This window comes from Harpia harpyja, chromosome 9 (assembly GCF_026419915.1).
Source record: "Harpia harpyja isolate bHarHar1 chromosome 9, bHarHar1 primary haplotype, whole genome shotgun sequence".
In the NCBI taxonomy this organism is placed as follows: domain Eukaryota; kingdom Metazoa; phylum Chordata; class Aves; order Accipitriformes; family Accipitridae; genus Harpia; species Harpia harpyja.
This window is the reverse complement of record NC_068948.1, coordinates 24,017,604-24,033,693: the sequence shown is the minus strand read 5'-3', so window position 1 is coordinate 24,033,693 and position 16,090 is coordinate 24,017,604. Positions and strand designations below refer to the sequence as shown.

General features: G+C 56.2%; 2 protein-coding genes across 6 annotated transcripts in view; one reads left to right on the top strand and one right to left on the bottom strand.

The window, feature by feature from the left end:
* Positions 1–93: 93 nt before the first annotated feature.
* On the bottom strand, positions 94–8,730 carry CCDC113 (coiled-coil domain containing 113). 3 transcript variants are annotated; one of them, XM_052795639.1, is made up of 9 exons: positions 8,660–8,730; positions 8,098–8,224; positions 6,565–6,726; positions 4,779–4,934; positions 4,264–4,344; positions 3,548–3,703; positions 2,746–2,853; positions 2,048–2,203; positions 94–531 (listed from the first exon to the last, which is right to left on the bottom strand). In XM_052795639.1, exons 1-9 carry the CDS (start codon positions 8,722–8,724, stop codon positions 469–471), a joined length of 1,074 nt encoding a protein of 357 aa, XP_052651599.1. In that variant the 5' UTR covers positions 8,725–8,730; the 3' UTR covers positions 94–468. The 3 variants fall into 3 exon arrangements, with proteins under 3 accessions (XP_052651599.1, XP_052651601.1, XP_052651600.1); XM_052795641.1 differs by lacking the exon at positions 2,048–2,203; XM_052795640.1 differs by lacking the exon at positions 4,264–4,344.
* Positions 8,731–13,995: 5,265 nt separating this feature from the next.
* Positions 13,996–16,090, top strand: part of CSNK2A2 (casein kinase 2 alpha 2) — a 28,336-nt gene continuing 26,241 nt past the window's right edge. For all 3 annotated transcript variants that reach the window (XM_052796253.1, XM_052796254.1, XM_052796256.1), the window contains exons 1-2: positions 13,996–14,222; positions 14,475–14,586. In XM_052796253.1, coding sequence (XP_052652213.1) covers positions 14,119–14,222; positions 14,475–14,586 — 216 coding nt within the window. In that variant the 5' untranslated portion in view covers positions 13,996–14,118. The remainder of the gene's footprint in view (positions 14,223–14,474; positions 14,587–16,090) is intronic.

Below are 16,090 nucleotides of genomic sequence, written 5' to 3'. Positions count from 1 at the left end.
TGCCCTATATGCTCACACTGCTCCACTCTCTTCTATTGTCAGTGCACGCTTGGAGATGTTGAACTCCCACATATCCCAGGGAACTCCCTCTGGTTCCTCCTGCATTAAGTGATCACCAGGGCTTGCCCAGAGAGAAAGGACAGTTCCTGTGAACATGTCAGATTTGGTCACCAGGGAATAACTGCTTGTGGTGAGGGAGGGAGAGGGGAGCACCCAGAGCACAGCTGGCTGACCTAGCAGGGCCTGCGGAGGGGCCAGGCAGCAGGGCCTGGTGGAAGATAGCACATACTGGGACAGACCGAAGAGATGGCCTCACAACAGAGCCATGGGTTTCTTTATCATTTCATGCAGAAGTGGTTTCATCTCACTGCAGCTTGCAGGGTGCTACATTTATCCTGACAGTAAACTTCCCGACAGGGTTGGCTCCTTCTGCAGCTTCCACTGCCCGCCTTGCAGCATCAGACAAGCCTAGTGCTGGTTACCAGACATCTTGACCTGGTTCCATGCTCTGCGGTAGCTTTGCAAGGACATCTGCAAGAGGAGAAAGGAGAAGGCCTTAATAGGTTCAGACAGCAGTGATATGTTGTGGAGAAAGCTGCAAGGCTGGAATCTAGCCTGGCCTGAGCTGCTGTATTGCTTGCCCCTTCATCGCCCCCTGCTCCCACCTGAGACTGGTGCTTACTGTGGCATGCTGAGGAGAGCTCCTGCAGGTCTACACGAACTTTGGTTGCTCCCTGGAATGCCACAGGAAGCCTGGAGACCCCACACAACAGCACTGTATAGAAACCTACAGCCCCTTGCATGGCAGCAGTGGTGTTGGACATGCCCTGCCACAGAGGGGCCAGCAAAGAAAACAGGTTTATAGCCTCGCTTTTATCCCAGGGACAACTACAGGTTCCTCCTTTAGCCCCTTGAGCCCTTGCTGCTCTCCAGCTCCCAGAGGCTGGCAGGACTCTGGGCACTGCTGCACAGACAGCATGCAAGCCAGAGCCTGGGTCTTCTGGTCAAGGGGAGCAGCTGGGTGAGAAGGGATCTGCTTGCGCAAAGACAGGCCTGCAGGCAGGCTGTCCACCAGCTCTGGGATAGCGACAGCCGGACCCCTATTTCTGAACTAACAGCACTGGCGCTGGTGGGTCAAGCCCAAATCCACACAGTTCTGACCTCTGAGAAAGGCTGGACCACATAAGCCCTGTCCATTGCAGACTGGGGTGCTGGTGAGCTAAGTGCTAGCCAGGCACAAGCTCAGAGCCTTCCCTGTCCCAGCCACAACTAAGCCCATCTCTGCTTGAGGACGAGCAGGTTGTCAAGGTACAGGACCGCACTACCCATCCCATCCATCCTAGCCACTTCTCTCCCAACACTGCTGTGCACACAGGGCAGGGATACAGACATGTTCTGCTACCTCCACGTTTTGACTATGCTCCTCTGTGTTATCTCTCCATCTCCTCCCAGGCTGCAGGAGTTGGGGCAGGAGAAGAGTCAAAGATATTCTTGCAACTTTGCCACGCACTCATGTTTGGGTCTTGGCCAGCCTTTCCTTATCAGGGAGGAGTCAAGATACAAGTGAGTAAGAAATGTTTGAGATCATCAAAGAGGACTACAAACACTGGGGAGCCATCGGGGCGCTGGAAAAGGCCAGTGCAGGTTACACATGCAGAGCTGGAAACATATCAGGCTGCCATACATCCCCTTCTCCTTACATGCACGACAGGTTTCACTATAGCAACAGCCCGACAGTGCTTCCTGTCAAATGACAAGCTGTGTCCTTGCCTTGGCTTCCCCTCTGAGCTCAGTCATTAAAATTCAGCCTCTGTCCTCGGGGTAGGGAGCGATTGCTGCTCTGTAAACAGGAAGAGCCTCTGGCTCTGCCAGGCACCAGTGAAACCGCCGTGTGAGAACTCTCGCACGGCTTCCTGGCGGGTCAGGAGCGAGCACTCTGGTCCCTAGGGTGGCTGCAGGTGGGCAGGCACAGATGCGGCTCCACTGGGACCCAGAGCCCGGCTGGCACACATCCAGGCTCCTGCACACCCAGCCCAGTCTTGCTCACCTCAGCAACTGCCACCTTCCTCTCCCAAGCCTTGAGGCTGTTTTCGAGGTCAGTGACAGCCGCCTTCTTCTGCACGTAACTCAGCACAGGGGGGACGCCGTAGTCTGAGAGCTGCTTCCGCAGCTGCCGATTCACACTCTCAGCTTTGGCTCGTTGCTGCCGGAGGAATAGGACACAGGGCAAGGAGATCCCAAGGAAATGTCCCTCTGCCAGCTGGCGGCCCGTCCTCCAGGGAAGCAGGCAGGAAGGATAAAATCAAATCCTGACACTGCCGGAGGTAGCAGTGGGATGCATCCACCAATGCCTCCATCCCTGCTAGGCAGCACTGCTAGGGAGCCCCCTGAACCCACTTCCTAAAGCTGTGGTGTCCCTGCCAGGCTGTGTGTCCCCAGACTGGTATGACAGCAGTGGCACTTCTCCCTGGGGAGGACACTGCTGATGAAAAGTTCAAGGAAACAGAATTTCAGGAAGCCAGTGGCAGGTCCCTGTGGAGCCAGGGCCAAAATCCACAACGTGACCTGTTCTGCAAACCCACCTGTGCACTGGCAGGAGCCCCAGGACTTGCTCAGACCCAGAAAGGCACACAGGTATCCAGGTCATTGCCGGGCCTCGAATGGGCATCAGTATCCAACATACCACATAAAGTACCTCGAGTCCTCCCAAGTGAAGTCTCAGGGCCTCCCAAATTGCTCTCTTACCTCCTCCACCAGAGCAGCTTCTCTTTCAATTTTCTCCAGCAGCTCCTTCCTCTGGGAGATGTCTTTCATCAGAGACATGGACGTTTCCATGGCGTCCTGCAGCTTCCTCTGGAACATGAGAGCAGGACAGCATCAGTGGGCACAATGGCAGCTCCCAGCCACCTGCAAAGCCACCCCTTTACTCCTCCAGTTTGGTCTCAGCTGGTGGTATGGGAGCTCTGCTCCCAAGGGAGCTCTGTGGCACCACTCATCCCCTGCAGAAGGCAGCATTATGCCCTGTTCACACAGTTACTGCTTAGTTATGTCCTCTGTGTCTCACTGCAGCACAGCCCATGGCACAGCAGCTCGTGTTTAGGACTGACCCAGACAGAATGGCTGATTGGAGAGAAGCAAATACACCCAGCTGAGAAGCACTTTTCACTGATAAGAGCAGTGACTCAGAGTGACAGCTACAGCTCATGACATTTTTCAAATGTCACAGGTTATGTAAAAAATGTATTTTCCTGTGCAAGTAAGCACCAAAGCTCCTTCCTACTGGAATTTTCCCCTGGGGTGTAAAATAACCATGCTGCAGAGCATGAAACCCATCTTCAGGCTGCAGCCAAACATGAATAAGGGCATCGCTACTTTTGGCGTGTTGGGCAAACCTCCCAACCGAACTGCTAAGTCAGTAGGAAGGCAGAGAGGTTGTTCAGCATCCCCTGACTGAGAAAGGAAAGGATGCAAGAGCTGTTAATCAGCTTGTGTATGACTCTCGGGAACAGAAGAAAGGCAAAACAGAGGTGCTGGGAGGTTCACTCACTTTATAGAAATTGAGGACTTGGACAGTCTTCCCTGAGGTCAGTTTTAGGTGCAGCAGCTCCTGGTTCTTCTCATTAATCTTCTCCTGGTACTGGGCATTTCTAACCTGCAGCTGCTGCAAGCGGACCTCATGGAGTGTCTCTCCCATCCGCTCCTTCTGCAAACCCCAAGGAACCAGAGCTGTAGGTTGCTGACCAAAGCTGCATCCCAAGTAAGGGAGCTTTGCTCTGTGGGGAAAGCAGACCTAAAGAACAGGGTCTTCAGCCTGGCTGCAAACCTGGGGCTCGGGGAGAAATGCAAGACACAGTGTGCCACTGAGCCTGTGCTCTGTGTCCTAGCTTAGAGGGTCCAAGCAGTGCAGACAGGTCCCCTCTGGCAAGGCTCCTCCCATGCCAGCAGCAGCCAGTCCCCAGGGAACTACTCTGATCCACCATACATCTTTTCCAGGGCACAAAGGGCACAAAGAGATCTGCCAGCTTCCACTCTGGTAGACTTCTGGTCTCATGTCATGCACACAGACATGTGCCGGGTCTGAACCTGGGCAGACAACAATGCCCTTTGACAAAGGCAGCAAGGCCAGAAGCAAAGGAGGAAGTGGATGAGGAGGAGGGCCACGCATCTCTACACAGAGCAGGCCCTGCGTCTGCACTGGGCTGTACTCTTTTCGTTTTTCTAGGGGCCATCTAGTCCCTACTTCTACTCAACTGCCGCACGCACCTGCCTGAGCTGCTGCTGCAGCTTCTTCTTGTAACCCTTGAGCAAATAATTTTTTAAGCGCAACTTCTCTCTCAGCAGATCCTAAAGAAAGACAGCAGATTATAGTGGAACAGCAGAGCCTGGGAGGAGAAAAAGCACCCAGACCTCACTCCTTATGGTGTGGTTCTCGTTCATCTCATGCGCACTGCAGCATTCACTGCTGGCTTAGAAAGGAGCCCAGCAAGAAACACTGCTCAGTCAGCCTGCCCCAAACGTGGGGGCATGGCTGCGCACTTTCTCAAGCTCCGCTAAGGGCCTTGCATCATCTGTGCTCACAGCTGTGCTGCAGCTCAGCAGCCTGATGAGCACCTGGGCTAGTCACCAACTGACAAGTGTGACAAGGGCTGTCCAAGACTTGCTAAGATGGTCTGAAAATGTGACATAGGCCACACAGGAGTATGGGAACTAGGATTTTCCCTAACCAACATACTTGTCAGATGACAGACCAGCCTCAAAATTTGCCACGATGCACTGACCCTCTGGCGGTTCTTTTCCTCCATGTATCTCAGCAGCTTCTCAGAAGCTATGATACTCCCTTTCTTGCTGGAGATGGTGCTGATGATGTCTTTCTCAAAGTCACTGATGGCTTTCTTAACATCAGTCCACCAAACATCTGCTTCTTCAATGACTGCCTGTAGAAATAAAGTCACATAACTGTCAAGAGGTGCTAACTTCCCTTATTCAAACAGCTTTAGGAACAGATAACACCAGAAAGGACCAGGCATGCTCTCTGCCAGTGTTACTAGCTGTCCTGGTTTCAGCTGGGATAGAGTTAACTGTCTTCCTAGTAGCTGGTACAGTGCTATGTTTTGAGTTCAGAGCGAAGAATGTTGATAACACTGATGTTTTCAGTTGTTGCTCAGTAGTGTTTAGACTAATGTCAAGGATTTTTCAGCTTCTCATGCCCAGCCAGTGAGAAAGCTGGAGGGGCACAAGAAGTTGGCACAGGACACAGCCAGGGCACCTGACCCAAACTGGCCAATGGGGTATTCCATACCATGTGACATCCCATCTAGTATAGGAACGGGGAAGTGGGGGCAGGGATTCGCCGCTCGGGGACTGGCTGGGTGTCGGTCGGCGGGTGGTGAGCAATTGCACTGCGCATCATTTGTACATTCCAATCCTTTCATTATTGCTGTTGTCATTTTATTAGTGTTATCGTTATCATTATTAGTTTCTTCTTTTCTGTTCTATTAAACCGTTCTTATCTCAACCCACGGGTTTTGCTTCTTTTCCCGATTTTCTCCCCCATCCCCCTGGGTGGGGGGGAGTGAGTGAGCGGCTGCGTGGTGTTTAGTTGCTGGCTGGGGTTAAACCACGACACTAGCATTTCTCCTGTGGGAGCACTGAGTTTCACCCTGTGCAGCTCGGGGCACATGGTGCAGGCTCACACAGTACTGCTACTTCACTGACTCAAAAAAGAACAAGAAAACAATCTCTCACGTGCCTGAGCTTCAACATCTGTCACTCCATCCTGACCTACAAACATTGTCAGTCTGACTAAGCCAACACAAGACAAATTACCACCCTTTGTTTACTGCATATGCCCTGCAGCCACACGAGAGGGACGGGCTGCCTGCTTCACCTCTCCTGGCCACTGCAGGCAGCATCAGTGGTCTGAACCGAATGCAGAGGTCTCTCCTTCCCCAAAAGCTCCTGAGCATCTTGGCTAGGAGGAGGTCTTGGCAGCACAGGGCAGAGATGGTGATACAGCCTCAAGGAGCCTGCAGCAGGAACACAGTCTCAGAGACTTGGAGCACACTGAAGAAATCCCAGAGACAGCAGAAAGGCAGACCCCGGAGAGGACTGCAAGGGGCCCAGCCAAATCAGGAAGCTTCTGGGAGCTGCTAGAATGAAAAATATGTCTGGCACAAAGGGCACACCTTCAAGAAGCTGACAAAAAGGAGTTTTTTCTTTTGAGTGTTGACTTCTTCATCTCACACAGCAGATCTGAGCTTCTCTACCTAAAAATCTTCCCCTCGCCTGTATTATTGTTAGCTCCTGCCATAACAAGATCCGTCTTTAGAGACTGGGCACATCTGATCTCTGTTGGTGTACTTGCCTTCAAGAAAGGGGTGAGGTGAGAGGACAGTTCTGGCTCCCACTCTGAACTCAGGACCACTCACAGCAATGCTCTGCTATGAACAGCCCACACCAAGCAAGTCTGTCTCACTGCCTGAGGGATGACACGTTCAAAGAGGTGTGGAAAGTAACAAGACTGTTTGACACCTTGGTGATCGTAGAGGTCCTGGAGAGCCATACCTCAAGGTTCTGCAAGGTCTGCTCTGAGTCCTCCTTCATCCTCTGAATCTCATCCTTCATCTCAGTCAGCTCCCGCTCAGCCAGCTCACATTTCTGCTCCACTGTGAGGCCTACAAAATAGTCCGTCGCACCATGCAACTTGGATTTGTACCTGCCACGTGTCTGCAACAACCAAGGAACAACGCAGATGCCGTTAGAAAGCCAGCAGTGGCTAACTGTTGCTGCACTTCCCTGTATTCAAAAAGAAAATAATCTCAATGATCATGTTAGAGGGATTCCAGCTTATAGCAAGGACAGGGAGACCTCTCCAGAGCAGAGGTAACTCAAGGCCGCACCTGCGCTGACCCTATCTGTCCTCTCATCTGCCCACAAAACCCTGCCAAGCAAGCACTTTCAGTTCAATTCAACAGGCAAATCCAGGGCTAGAGGTTAAAGCCAATGTGAGAGCTTCATGTGGGCAGGTAAAACACCTCTTCGTAGAGAAGATGCTAATTGTTGTGCAGGACAGATGGGGTCTCCTATCACTGCCTGGGTCAGACACCCTGAGGAGCTGAGCGTACTGCAGCGTGGGCAGGCTGGAGTATGCTCTCGGAAGAACTGACACCACACAGGAGCAATTCCCAGTTGCTGTAGGGACAGAGCGAGGCAGGCACTGCTTTGCAGAGGGCAAATACCCACCTGGCCAAAGGCAAAGTTTCTAAGGGCTCAGTCTGGGACTAACCAGAAAGTGGCTGCTTTGGACTCAGGCAGGCACTAAAACCCAGTGCAGGACGCTGGCTGAAAGGAGCTCCACCACAAAGGATCTAGAGCTTCTGTTCACTGAATCTCTGGTGAAAAGGCAACATTCTGGCCAGGAGGTAAAAATCTCCTTCCAAAGCCTGTGCATGGCTCCGGTGAGAAGGAAGGGAGCAGCACACACTCAGCGGAGGTACCCGAGTGTGGATGTGCACAAGTCTGAGCCCACGTGAACTTCCCCAGGAGGGAGGAGAGGAGCCGAGCAGTCCTGTCACAGGCCTGGCAGGGCCTTGGGCAAGTCTCCTGCTTTCTTGGCACCAGCCTCCCTATTTGTTTAACTTCTACTTCAAATCATGCTGGGGGGGGGGTTAACTCATTCCAGATCTCCCTGGCACTCGCTGTTCAGGAGGACACAGTGCTGTCACACAGGCAAGAGACAGCATCAGCTGGAGGAGCAGAAATGAGAAGGCAGCCTGGCGTTTGCACTGAGCGCAGGAACAGCAAGGCAGCCCAAACTCTTACACCTACAAGACCAGCAGCAGCTTTTTGCAAGCAGATGTCTAGGTTAGGGGCTCATCACTGTGAAGCCCAAGTGCAGAGGGCTCTTGCGGGACGTTCTTCATCACATTTCAAACAGGGGAGCTTGCCTGCTGACCTGTCAGATGACTGCTGAGACCGGGAGGTCAGAGGGGCTGCAGAAGGAGGAAGGGTCATGGCTCTGCGCGGTAAGGCGGCAGCCAGACCCGAACACCCAGCACTTGCAGCCGCGCAGCCGCTGCCACGGCTCCAGAGCAGTACCTGCATCAGCTCCGGTGGGGCATCCCGCGTCTCGGAGGGCAGCGGGAGCGACGGGCCGCACGGCTCCATCTTACGGTACCATTTCTCAAGCATTTCTGCCTCCGTTTGGAGCAGGGCGTTGGCGTGGCTGCGAGGAGGAGGGGGTCGGGCTGAGCCAAAACGGGCGACCGCAGGGCAACCCAGGAGGGGCGGGAGGGCCCGAGGGCACCCCGGCCAGGGCACGGGGCCTCGGCCAGCGCCGCTCCTTCCCGGACCCGAAGCAGCCGGCGGAGCCTGGGGCACCGGCCCCTCCCGGGGGTCAGGGGTGGCAGGGCGGGCAGCCTGGCTCCAGACCCCGGCCGCGGCCAGCCCGGACCGCCGGGGCCTCTGGGGACGGTGCCCAGCGCGGGGCGGGGCGGGGGGGGGGGGGCAGCCGGGGGTACTCTGCCCGGCCCTGCTGCCCGGGCCCGGCCCTGCTGCCGCGGGTTAAGGCCCAGCGGCGGCCCCGGCCCCGGCCCGGCCCCCGCAGCCCCCAGCGGGGCCCCGCAGCCCGCGGACCCCCTTCCCGCCCGGCCGGCGGTACCGAGCCTCCCGCAGCTGCGCCCGGAGCTGCGGCAGCGGCAGCGCCGCCGGGTCCCGCTCCGCCATCGCCGTCTCCTGGCAACGGCGGGGGCGGTGCGCGCTGCCGGCGGGGCGGCTGGCGGGGGCGCGGGGGGGGCACGGGACACGGGGATGGGGCACGGGACACGGGCGGACTGGGACGGACACGGGACATGGGGACGGGAGGCATGGCACACTGGGGGACACGGAAAAGGGCCCGGGGGGACATGGGGACAGGAGGCATGGGACATGGGGGGACACGAGCCCAGGGGGACACGGGACACAGGGGGACATGGAGACAGGTGGCATGGAACACAGGGGGACACGGGACACGGGCCCAGGGGGACATGGGACACAGGAGGACTTGGGGACAGGAGGCAAAAGACACAGGGGGACATGGGACACAGGCCCAGGGGGACATGGGACACAGGGGGACATGGGGACAGGAGGCATGGAACACGCGGGGACAGGGGACACGGGCCCAGGGGAACATGGGACACAGGGGGACATGGGGACAGGAGGCATGGGACATGAGGAGACGTAGAACATGGGCCCAGGGGGACATGGGCCACAGGAGGACATGGGGACAGGCGGCATAGGGGACATGGGCACAGGGATGGGGGGGTGGTGCGATGCCAGAGGGGCAATCATCTCGGGGGTTTCATGGGGTGCACTTCGCTCCCACCCCTGTGATGCCCGCTCCCAGAAGCTCCTGGTTAGGCACTACCTCTGGCTCCTCCTCGCCAGACAGGATCCGGCCAGCCTGGAGGGGTGCAGGCAAACACTGGCCCCCAGCTCACATTTGGGGTGCATTGGCACCACAGTGGGGGTTTCTCTGCCTGTGACACTGCAATCTTCCTCTTACAGGCTCTGCTTTATCACGGTCTGGCTGTAAAATGGGAGGAACGGTAGCACCAGTCCTGAAGGCAGCTGCCCCCGCAGGCATGCCTAATTTTAAGAGCTTTGTAAGGGTGTGGAGCATCATTTCTAAGTGGCTCTGTTGCTGGATCCAGACCATGGCACAGCGATGTGCTCTGACTTCCCTGTGCTGGACACTCAGGACCAACAGCAGCAGGTGGCAGGTCTGTTTAAATGTGCATCTGTCCCCTGAAAGTTGATGTGGCTGGTGATGCATTTCCATGGCTTTTCTGGGATGAGGGATGCAAGCCAACCTAATTACATAAACAGGAGAAAAATCAATGCCCTGGCAATGCCAGTCCTATTTCTGGCCAGAACATGTCAAAACTCACCTTCAAAATGCATCTTGAGTCATAACTGCATCCAATCCATGGGAGGAACCATGCTTCCCGGCCTCATCAGGTGCAGGGATGAACACCCCTCATTGCAGGATTTTCATCACATACAAGAACTCGATGCCAGAAAGCAAGAGTTTTGAGATGAGGAGGAGGGGACAGGATGTACGTAACACAGCCTGGAGGTCCTCTTTGCTTGAAGGGTGGGATGGGGATCCCATGAAAAACCTTAACATGGGGTCATGAATTAAAACCTGTGTTAAAAGCAGTACTTGTGTGAGCTGGCTGATTAAGACCGCAGAGATAATTATAACACCAGACCGTCGGTCTCTGCACCGGCCCACGTTTTGTGATGCTCCAACCTGAGACAGCAAGTATTTCATCATTCAGTATGAAGGGGAGAGGCAGCTGAGTGACCCGGGGGAGCCATGATGGGATGATGGGCAGGCATGGCATCTCTGGAGGGTCCAGCGATGTTGTGCCAGAGGTTTTGCAGCTGCAGGAACATGGGGTGCAGATTTTAAGAAGTTTATAGCTCTGTCCAGCTGCACAAAGCTTTTCAGAGGTCAGCAGGACACTCAGTACATCTCTGCCAGAAGATTTGTCCCTTGACAAACACCAGGCTCCAGAGCTCTGATGTACCCTCAGGACAGGATCTGCAGGTGTTTTTAATGGCCAAAACCATATTTTCCCTGACTTTGCTCTGGGAAACAGCTGGACCTTTCTGGCCAGATTTTGAAATAGTAATAATAATAACAACAACAACAACAGCAGCTCACTAACATTTTAGAGAAAGCAGGTAAAGCTTGGCAAACTTCCCATTAACTTCAAACAGGGCTTTTTGCTGTGGAAAGCACCGCGCAGCATCAGAAACCAGCAAGCAGCCCCGGTTCCTGCAGTCGGGCAGCCGAGGCATCAGCTGGAGGAGCTGGCAGCACACTGACTGGCTGTCCTGCCAGAAATCAGCCTGGCAAGCCAGTTTGGTAGTCTGCCTGTGTCCTGCCGGAAAGCACCAAGGAAGATGTCACCAGTGATGAAACTGCTGACAACCTAGCGTACTCCATTGGGAAAATGATCCTTCAGAAAAATTTTAGCCAACTTGACGTTTGAGCGCCTGTGCCCAAATAGCAGCACCCTGTGGAATGCAAATCTCCCTTTTAATGCAGGATTTTATCCTGGTCCCATGCAGAATTTACTGGGAGAGACAAACGTCTCAGCTGTGTAGTGGTGCAGCTCTAGCCATCTTGCTCTGTGAAAAAGCCATATGCACATGCCAGCATCGTGGTGCCGCTTTAAACCTGCGACTCAATGCCTTTGCATATGCTGTCACAAATTCTAGTTCATGCAAGGGCTGACTGCTTTGCTTGTGCATTTCTGCATCTCCTCTGGGTCCTAGGAGGTGATGTTCATCTTCGCTCTGCAGTCCTGGTAGAAGGAGGCCAGTAAGCTGGACTCTGGATGTGGCAGACTTCCCCAAGGACAGCTGATTTTCCTCTCACTTTGCTAAGACAGGTTTAACAGCAGTGGGTGTCAAGCTTGCCTTTTCTCTCCAGTGATGAGTGCCCTGGGAGAGCGACCATTTTGAGCACATCCTCCTTGTTTTCCAAAGAGCCTGTGAAAGTCTTGCCTGGACTGCGTTCAGTCAGGACCCAAAGTATGAAATGTTAAAGTCTTGTTGGGTTTTCTCATCATTCAGTCTCAGGCACCTGGAAAGCTCACTGGGTTTTGCAGCACACAGTTGACTCCACATGCTTATCTTTCCAGGGATACTTTCCTTAGGTTTCCTCAAAACCTCAAAGCCCAGCACTCACATCAGCTTTAGCACTGTGAATCGAGGTCCTTATGGGTCCTTTTCCTTTCTTAGCACCCAAAGGAAAAGAAAATCGTCTCTCTATGTACTTCCATTAGGAAGAGCAGCCAAAGGCTTATCTCCTCTGTTTATCAAGTGCTGCTTTTCCCATTAATAGCAATACCAAGAAGTATCTACATGCAGTTTGAAGGCTCCAACCTCACCTTGGTTTTGAGTTGGAAGTGGATGCCTGCAGAAAAGGAAGGACAGTGGTGGCCCTGTGACCTGATGGCTGGAAAGGCTCCTCGGCAGCCACCATGAAACAGCCTGGAGCCAAGTCTAATTTCCAGCCGAACCTAAGCTGATGTTTGGAGGCCAGCCAGGAGCAGTGCCAGACTAAGACCAGGCAACCTGTGTCCCAAGCTCTGCTCTGTCACCTCGCAGGCTGGTGGCTGGTGCTGAGACCTGGCTGCACCCAGCCAGTGTGGGCTTGGGGAAGGGCTGGATTTGGCAGCTCCCCTGGGACTCACTGGGCACTGGGAGGTGAGGGTGTGAGGTGGGTTGAAAACTGGCCCAGAGGGTGGTGGTGATTAGTGGCACGAAGTCTAGTTGGAGGCCAGTCACTAGCGGTGTACCCCAGGGTTCAATACTGGGTCCAGTCCTGTTGGGAAGCAGCTTTTCTGAAAAGGACCTGGGGGTCCTGGTGTACACCAAGCTGAACATGAGCCAGCAATGTGCCCTTGCTGCAAAGAAGGTGAATGGTCTCCTGGGCTCTGCGTTAGGTAAAGCATCCCCAGTCCAATCATCTTCATTAACAATCTGGGTGATGGGGCAGGGCACACCCTCAGCAGGTTTGCAGATGACACCAAACTGGGAGGAGTGGCTGATACTCTAGAGGGTTGTGCTGTCACCCAGAAGGACCTGGACAGGCTGGAGAAATGGGCTGACAGGAACCTCCTGAATTTCTCCTGAACAAGAAGACATGCAAAGTCCTGGCCCTAGGGAGGAACAGCCCCAGGCACCAATATACACTGGGGGCCACCCAGCTGGGAAGCAACCTGGCTGAAAATGTCCTGAGGGTTTTGGTGGACATCAAGCTGAACATAAGCCGCAAAGAAGACTCATGGTGTCCTGGCCTGCGTTTGGCAATATATCGCTAGGAGGTGGAGGGAAGGGATGCTTCCCCTTTGCTCAGCAATGGTGGGGCCATCCCTGGAGTGCTGTGTCCAGTGCTGGGCTCCTCAGTACAAGAGAGATAGGGACATACTGGGGAGAGCCCAGCGAAGGGCCACCAAGACAAATGAGGGACTGGAGGAAGGGTGCAAAGAAGAGGGAGCCAGGCTCTTCTCAGTGGTGCCCAGTGCCAGGACCAGAGGCAATGGGCACAAACTGGAACCCAGGAGGTTCCCTCTGAACATCAGGAAACGCTTTTTCACTGTGAGGGTGCCCGAGCACTGGCACAGGTTGCCCAGGGAGGCGGTGGAGTCTCCATCCGTGGAGGTATTCAGAAGCCGTCTGGACATGTCCTGGGCAAACAGCCCTGGGTGGCCCGGCTGGAGCAGGGGGCTGGACTGGACGACCTCCGGAGGTGCCTCACCTCAACCAGCCTGTGGTTCTGTGAAGTCTCTCCAGAGGAACATGGGGCCTTTCCTCCACCCAGGGTCCCACCTTGGGGGTGACAGGAGGTGACGGGCTGACAGGGGCTCTGGCAGGTGATGATGGGGGTCATGGTGTAACAGGGGGCTGACCAGAGCTGTGACCAGACTGAGGTGGGGTGACAGGGCGGCAGACGTCCCTCTGGGGACCCCCAGGGTCCGCGATGGGGCATGGGGAGTGAGGAGGGTGTGACAGGGGTGTGACAGGGTGCGACGAAGCCATGATGGGGACAGAAGGAGGTTGGGTGGGTGACAGGGGAGGGGGAGGGCTTGGGTGACGGGGCCGTGGCGGGTGACACGAGGCGGGGGGACGGGGGCCTGACGGGTGAGTGACGGTTGCGATGGCGGAGCGGGCGTGACGAGGCGTGACGGCAGCCGCCCGCCGAGCGGGCGCCGAGGGGCCGGACCTCCGCGCCGCCCGGGGGCGCCTCGCGGCGGGCGGCTGGGCGGCGGTGGGAGGGCGGGCGCCTCTCGCGGCGGCGCCTTTTCCGGGTTGGCTGCGCGGCGCTCGGGGCCGGCCCAGGCTGCAGCCGCCGCCGCCGGCACCGGGCCCGGGCCTCGGCACGCTCCGCGCGGGCCCCGCGCCCGCCGCCCCCGGGCCGGCCCCGCCCCGCCCCGGCCTCGCTCCGGCCTGGCCCTGCTGCCGCCCGCCGCCGCTCTCCTGCGCGCCGCGCCCCGCCTCGCCGGCCTCCCGCGCCGGCCCCGCGCCCTCCTCCTCCTCCTGCAGCCGCCGCCCGGCGCCGCCATGCCCGGCCCGGCCGCCGGCAGCCGGGCGCGGGTGTACGCCGAGGTGAACAGCCTGAGGAGCCGCGAGTACTGGGACTACGAGGCGCACGTCCCGAGCTGGGGGTAAAGCGCCCCGCGGGGAGACACCCCCCCACCCCCCCCTTCCCCGGGCCGCCGGCGGCCCCGCACCCTCCTGCGGGCCTCAGCCCACGGGAAGGGTTCCCTGCCCCCCCCCCTCGTTTTGGGGTGTCCCCGGGGGCCTGCGGGCGGCTGAGGGGGGGGGCTGGGAGAGGGCCCCCCCCCGCCCCGGCCCGCTGCCTTGTCAGTTATCCTCTACCCCCCCCCCGCCCTCCTCTGTTCTCTTGGTGCCCGCAGCAATCAGGACGACTACCAGCTGGTTCGCAAGCTCGGGCGAGGGAAGTACAGCGAGGTCTTCGAGGCCATCAACATCACCAACAACGAGAGGGTCGTCGTGAAGATCCTCAAGGTGAGTGTCCCGTTGATGGCTGTAGGGGCTTGTGGTGGCTAGAAGCGAGGGGGAGAGGAGCTGGGCTGGCAGGGCCAAAGGACTGTTGGATCTCCTCCTTCACCCCAAACCTCTTGTTTTCTCGTTAAGGACATTGGGACGGTGGGTTTGGAAATCGATTTGGTGTCCAGCGTGCTGTAGTGATGTTTTGATGTCTCCACCCCTCCTGTCCAGCATAGCTCTGGGCTGAGAGCTCCTCTGGAGGAGGAGAGCTGTGACTCCTGACACTCGAACAGCCTTGCATGTGCTGCCTGCGTTTGGTGAATCGTATCTGGCAATGCCTGTCTAAAACAGCCCAGGGACTGCCATGTCAACAGGAATGTGAAGCCTGGAGGGGGGAATCCTTCTGTTAACCTCTAGACAGCTGGCACTTGGCCTTTTCAGGGCCAGGCTGCAGGATGCTCAGCAGTCAAAAAAGCAGACAAAATTTTATATTCAGTCCTTTAGAGGATCTTGCATGGAAAGGAATTTCACCACAGGCAGGCCAAAAACACCGTGGAAACTCGAGGAGACTGAAAGAGGCCATCTGAAGTTTGGCAGTGTTGGTGTCCTGTATTCTGGTGTGTTGGCCCTAGTGGAGTCGGGCTGTGGGGACCTTCGTGCGGCCGTAACAGGTTGTAGTTTGAGATGGCTGAATGCACTGGTTAGTCGCTGCAGGGCACGCCTTACCGTGTTTGGCGCTGAAGCAGCAGGCTCATGGCAAGTTGTACTAACTGTCCTAGCAGCAATCTGTGTTGGTGATCTGGGGTTAGGCAGGGGTGTTAAAAAAACAGAAATGAAAGGTTAGACTTGAGGTGCTTTTGGTTTTGGTTTGGCTGACACTTGTGGCTGTCACTTGTTGGACCAGCAACACTTGTCACTTGTTCCCCAAGAGCATGTGGGAGCCAGTGTCTGACTACGGGTGTTCTAAGAATTTGGGCACATGTTGATCTGCAGCATGCAGCCGGGTCTGAGCTTACCTGCCCTTGCAGCCACTAAGACTAGCAGCTACCTAGGACATGTGTCTCTCTGCAGGGCTGTAGCCTTAAGGCTTTCACTAGATCCACTCCTATAGTGTAGCTAGCTGTCTCATTTTGTCTCTGCTGATATCCCCACTCGCTCACTGTCCCTGCTTCCTTGGGATCTTCCTTGGATTCCCGGGGAACTTGTCACGGTTTGCCTGGCCACTGCTCCTAGGCAAGGTGTGATCTCCTGTCTGTCTCTGGGAGGTGGTATGCACACCCCTGCTTTGGCTGTGGTCAACGTGGTGGCCAGGTGAGCCGTTTGGGAGAGTCCCTGTGGCTGAGCCCGACGTCAGGGCAGAAGGGTGAGGCTCACATGCCCTTGGCGAGCTGAGTTCCTCTGGCGTGCTGTTTGGGCCTTCCCCTCCTTTGGATGCTTTATGTGCTTTTGGTTTTTGGTTTTTCTTTAAGTAGGGGCAGGCAGGAATTTCTGCTATGAGAGAGTAGTCAAAGGTAGCCAGTGC

Coding starts and splice junctions, on each gene's coding strand:
- CCDC113 (XM_052795639.1), bottom strand. CDS start 8,724: ATGGCGGAGCGGGACCCGGCGGCGCTGCCGCTGCCGCAGCTCCGGGCG. Junction 6,727..8,097: donor CCCCACCGGAGCTGATGCAG/GTACTGCTCTGG, acceptor TGGTTGTTGCAG/ACACGTGGCAGGTACAAATC. Junction 2,854..3,547: donor AAGTCCTCAATTTCTATAAA/GTGAGTGAACCT, acceptor CTCATGTTCCAG/AGGAAGCTGCAGGACGCCAT.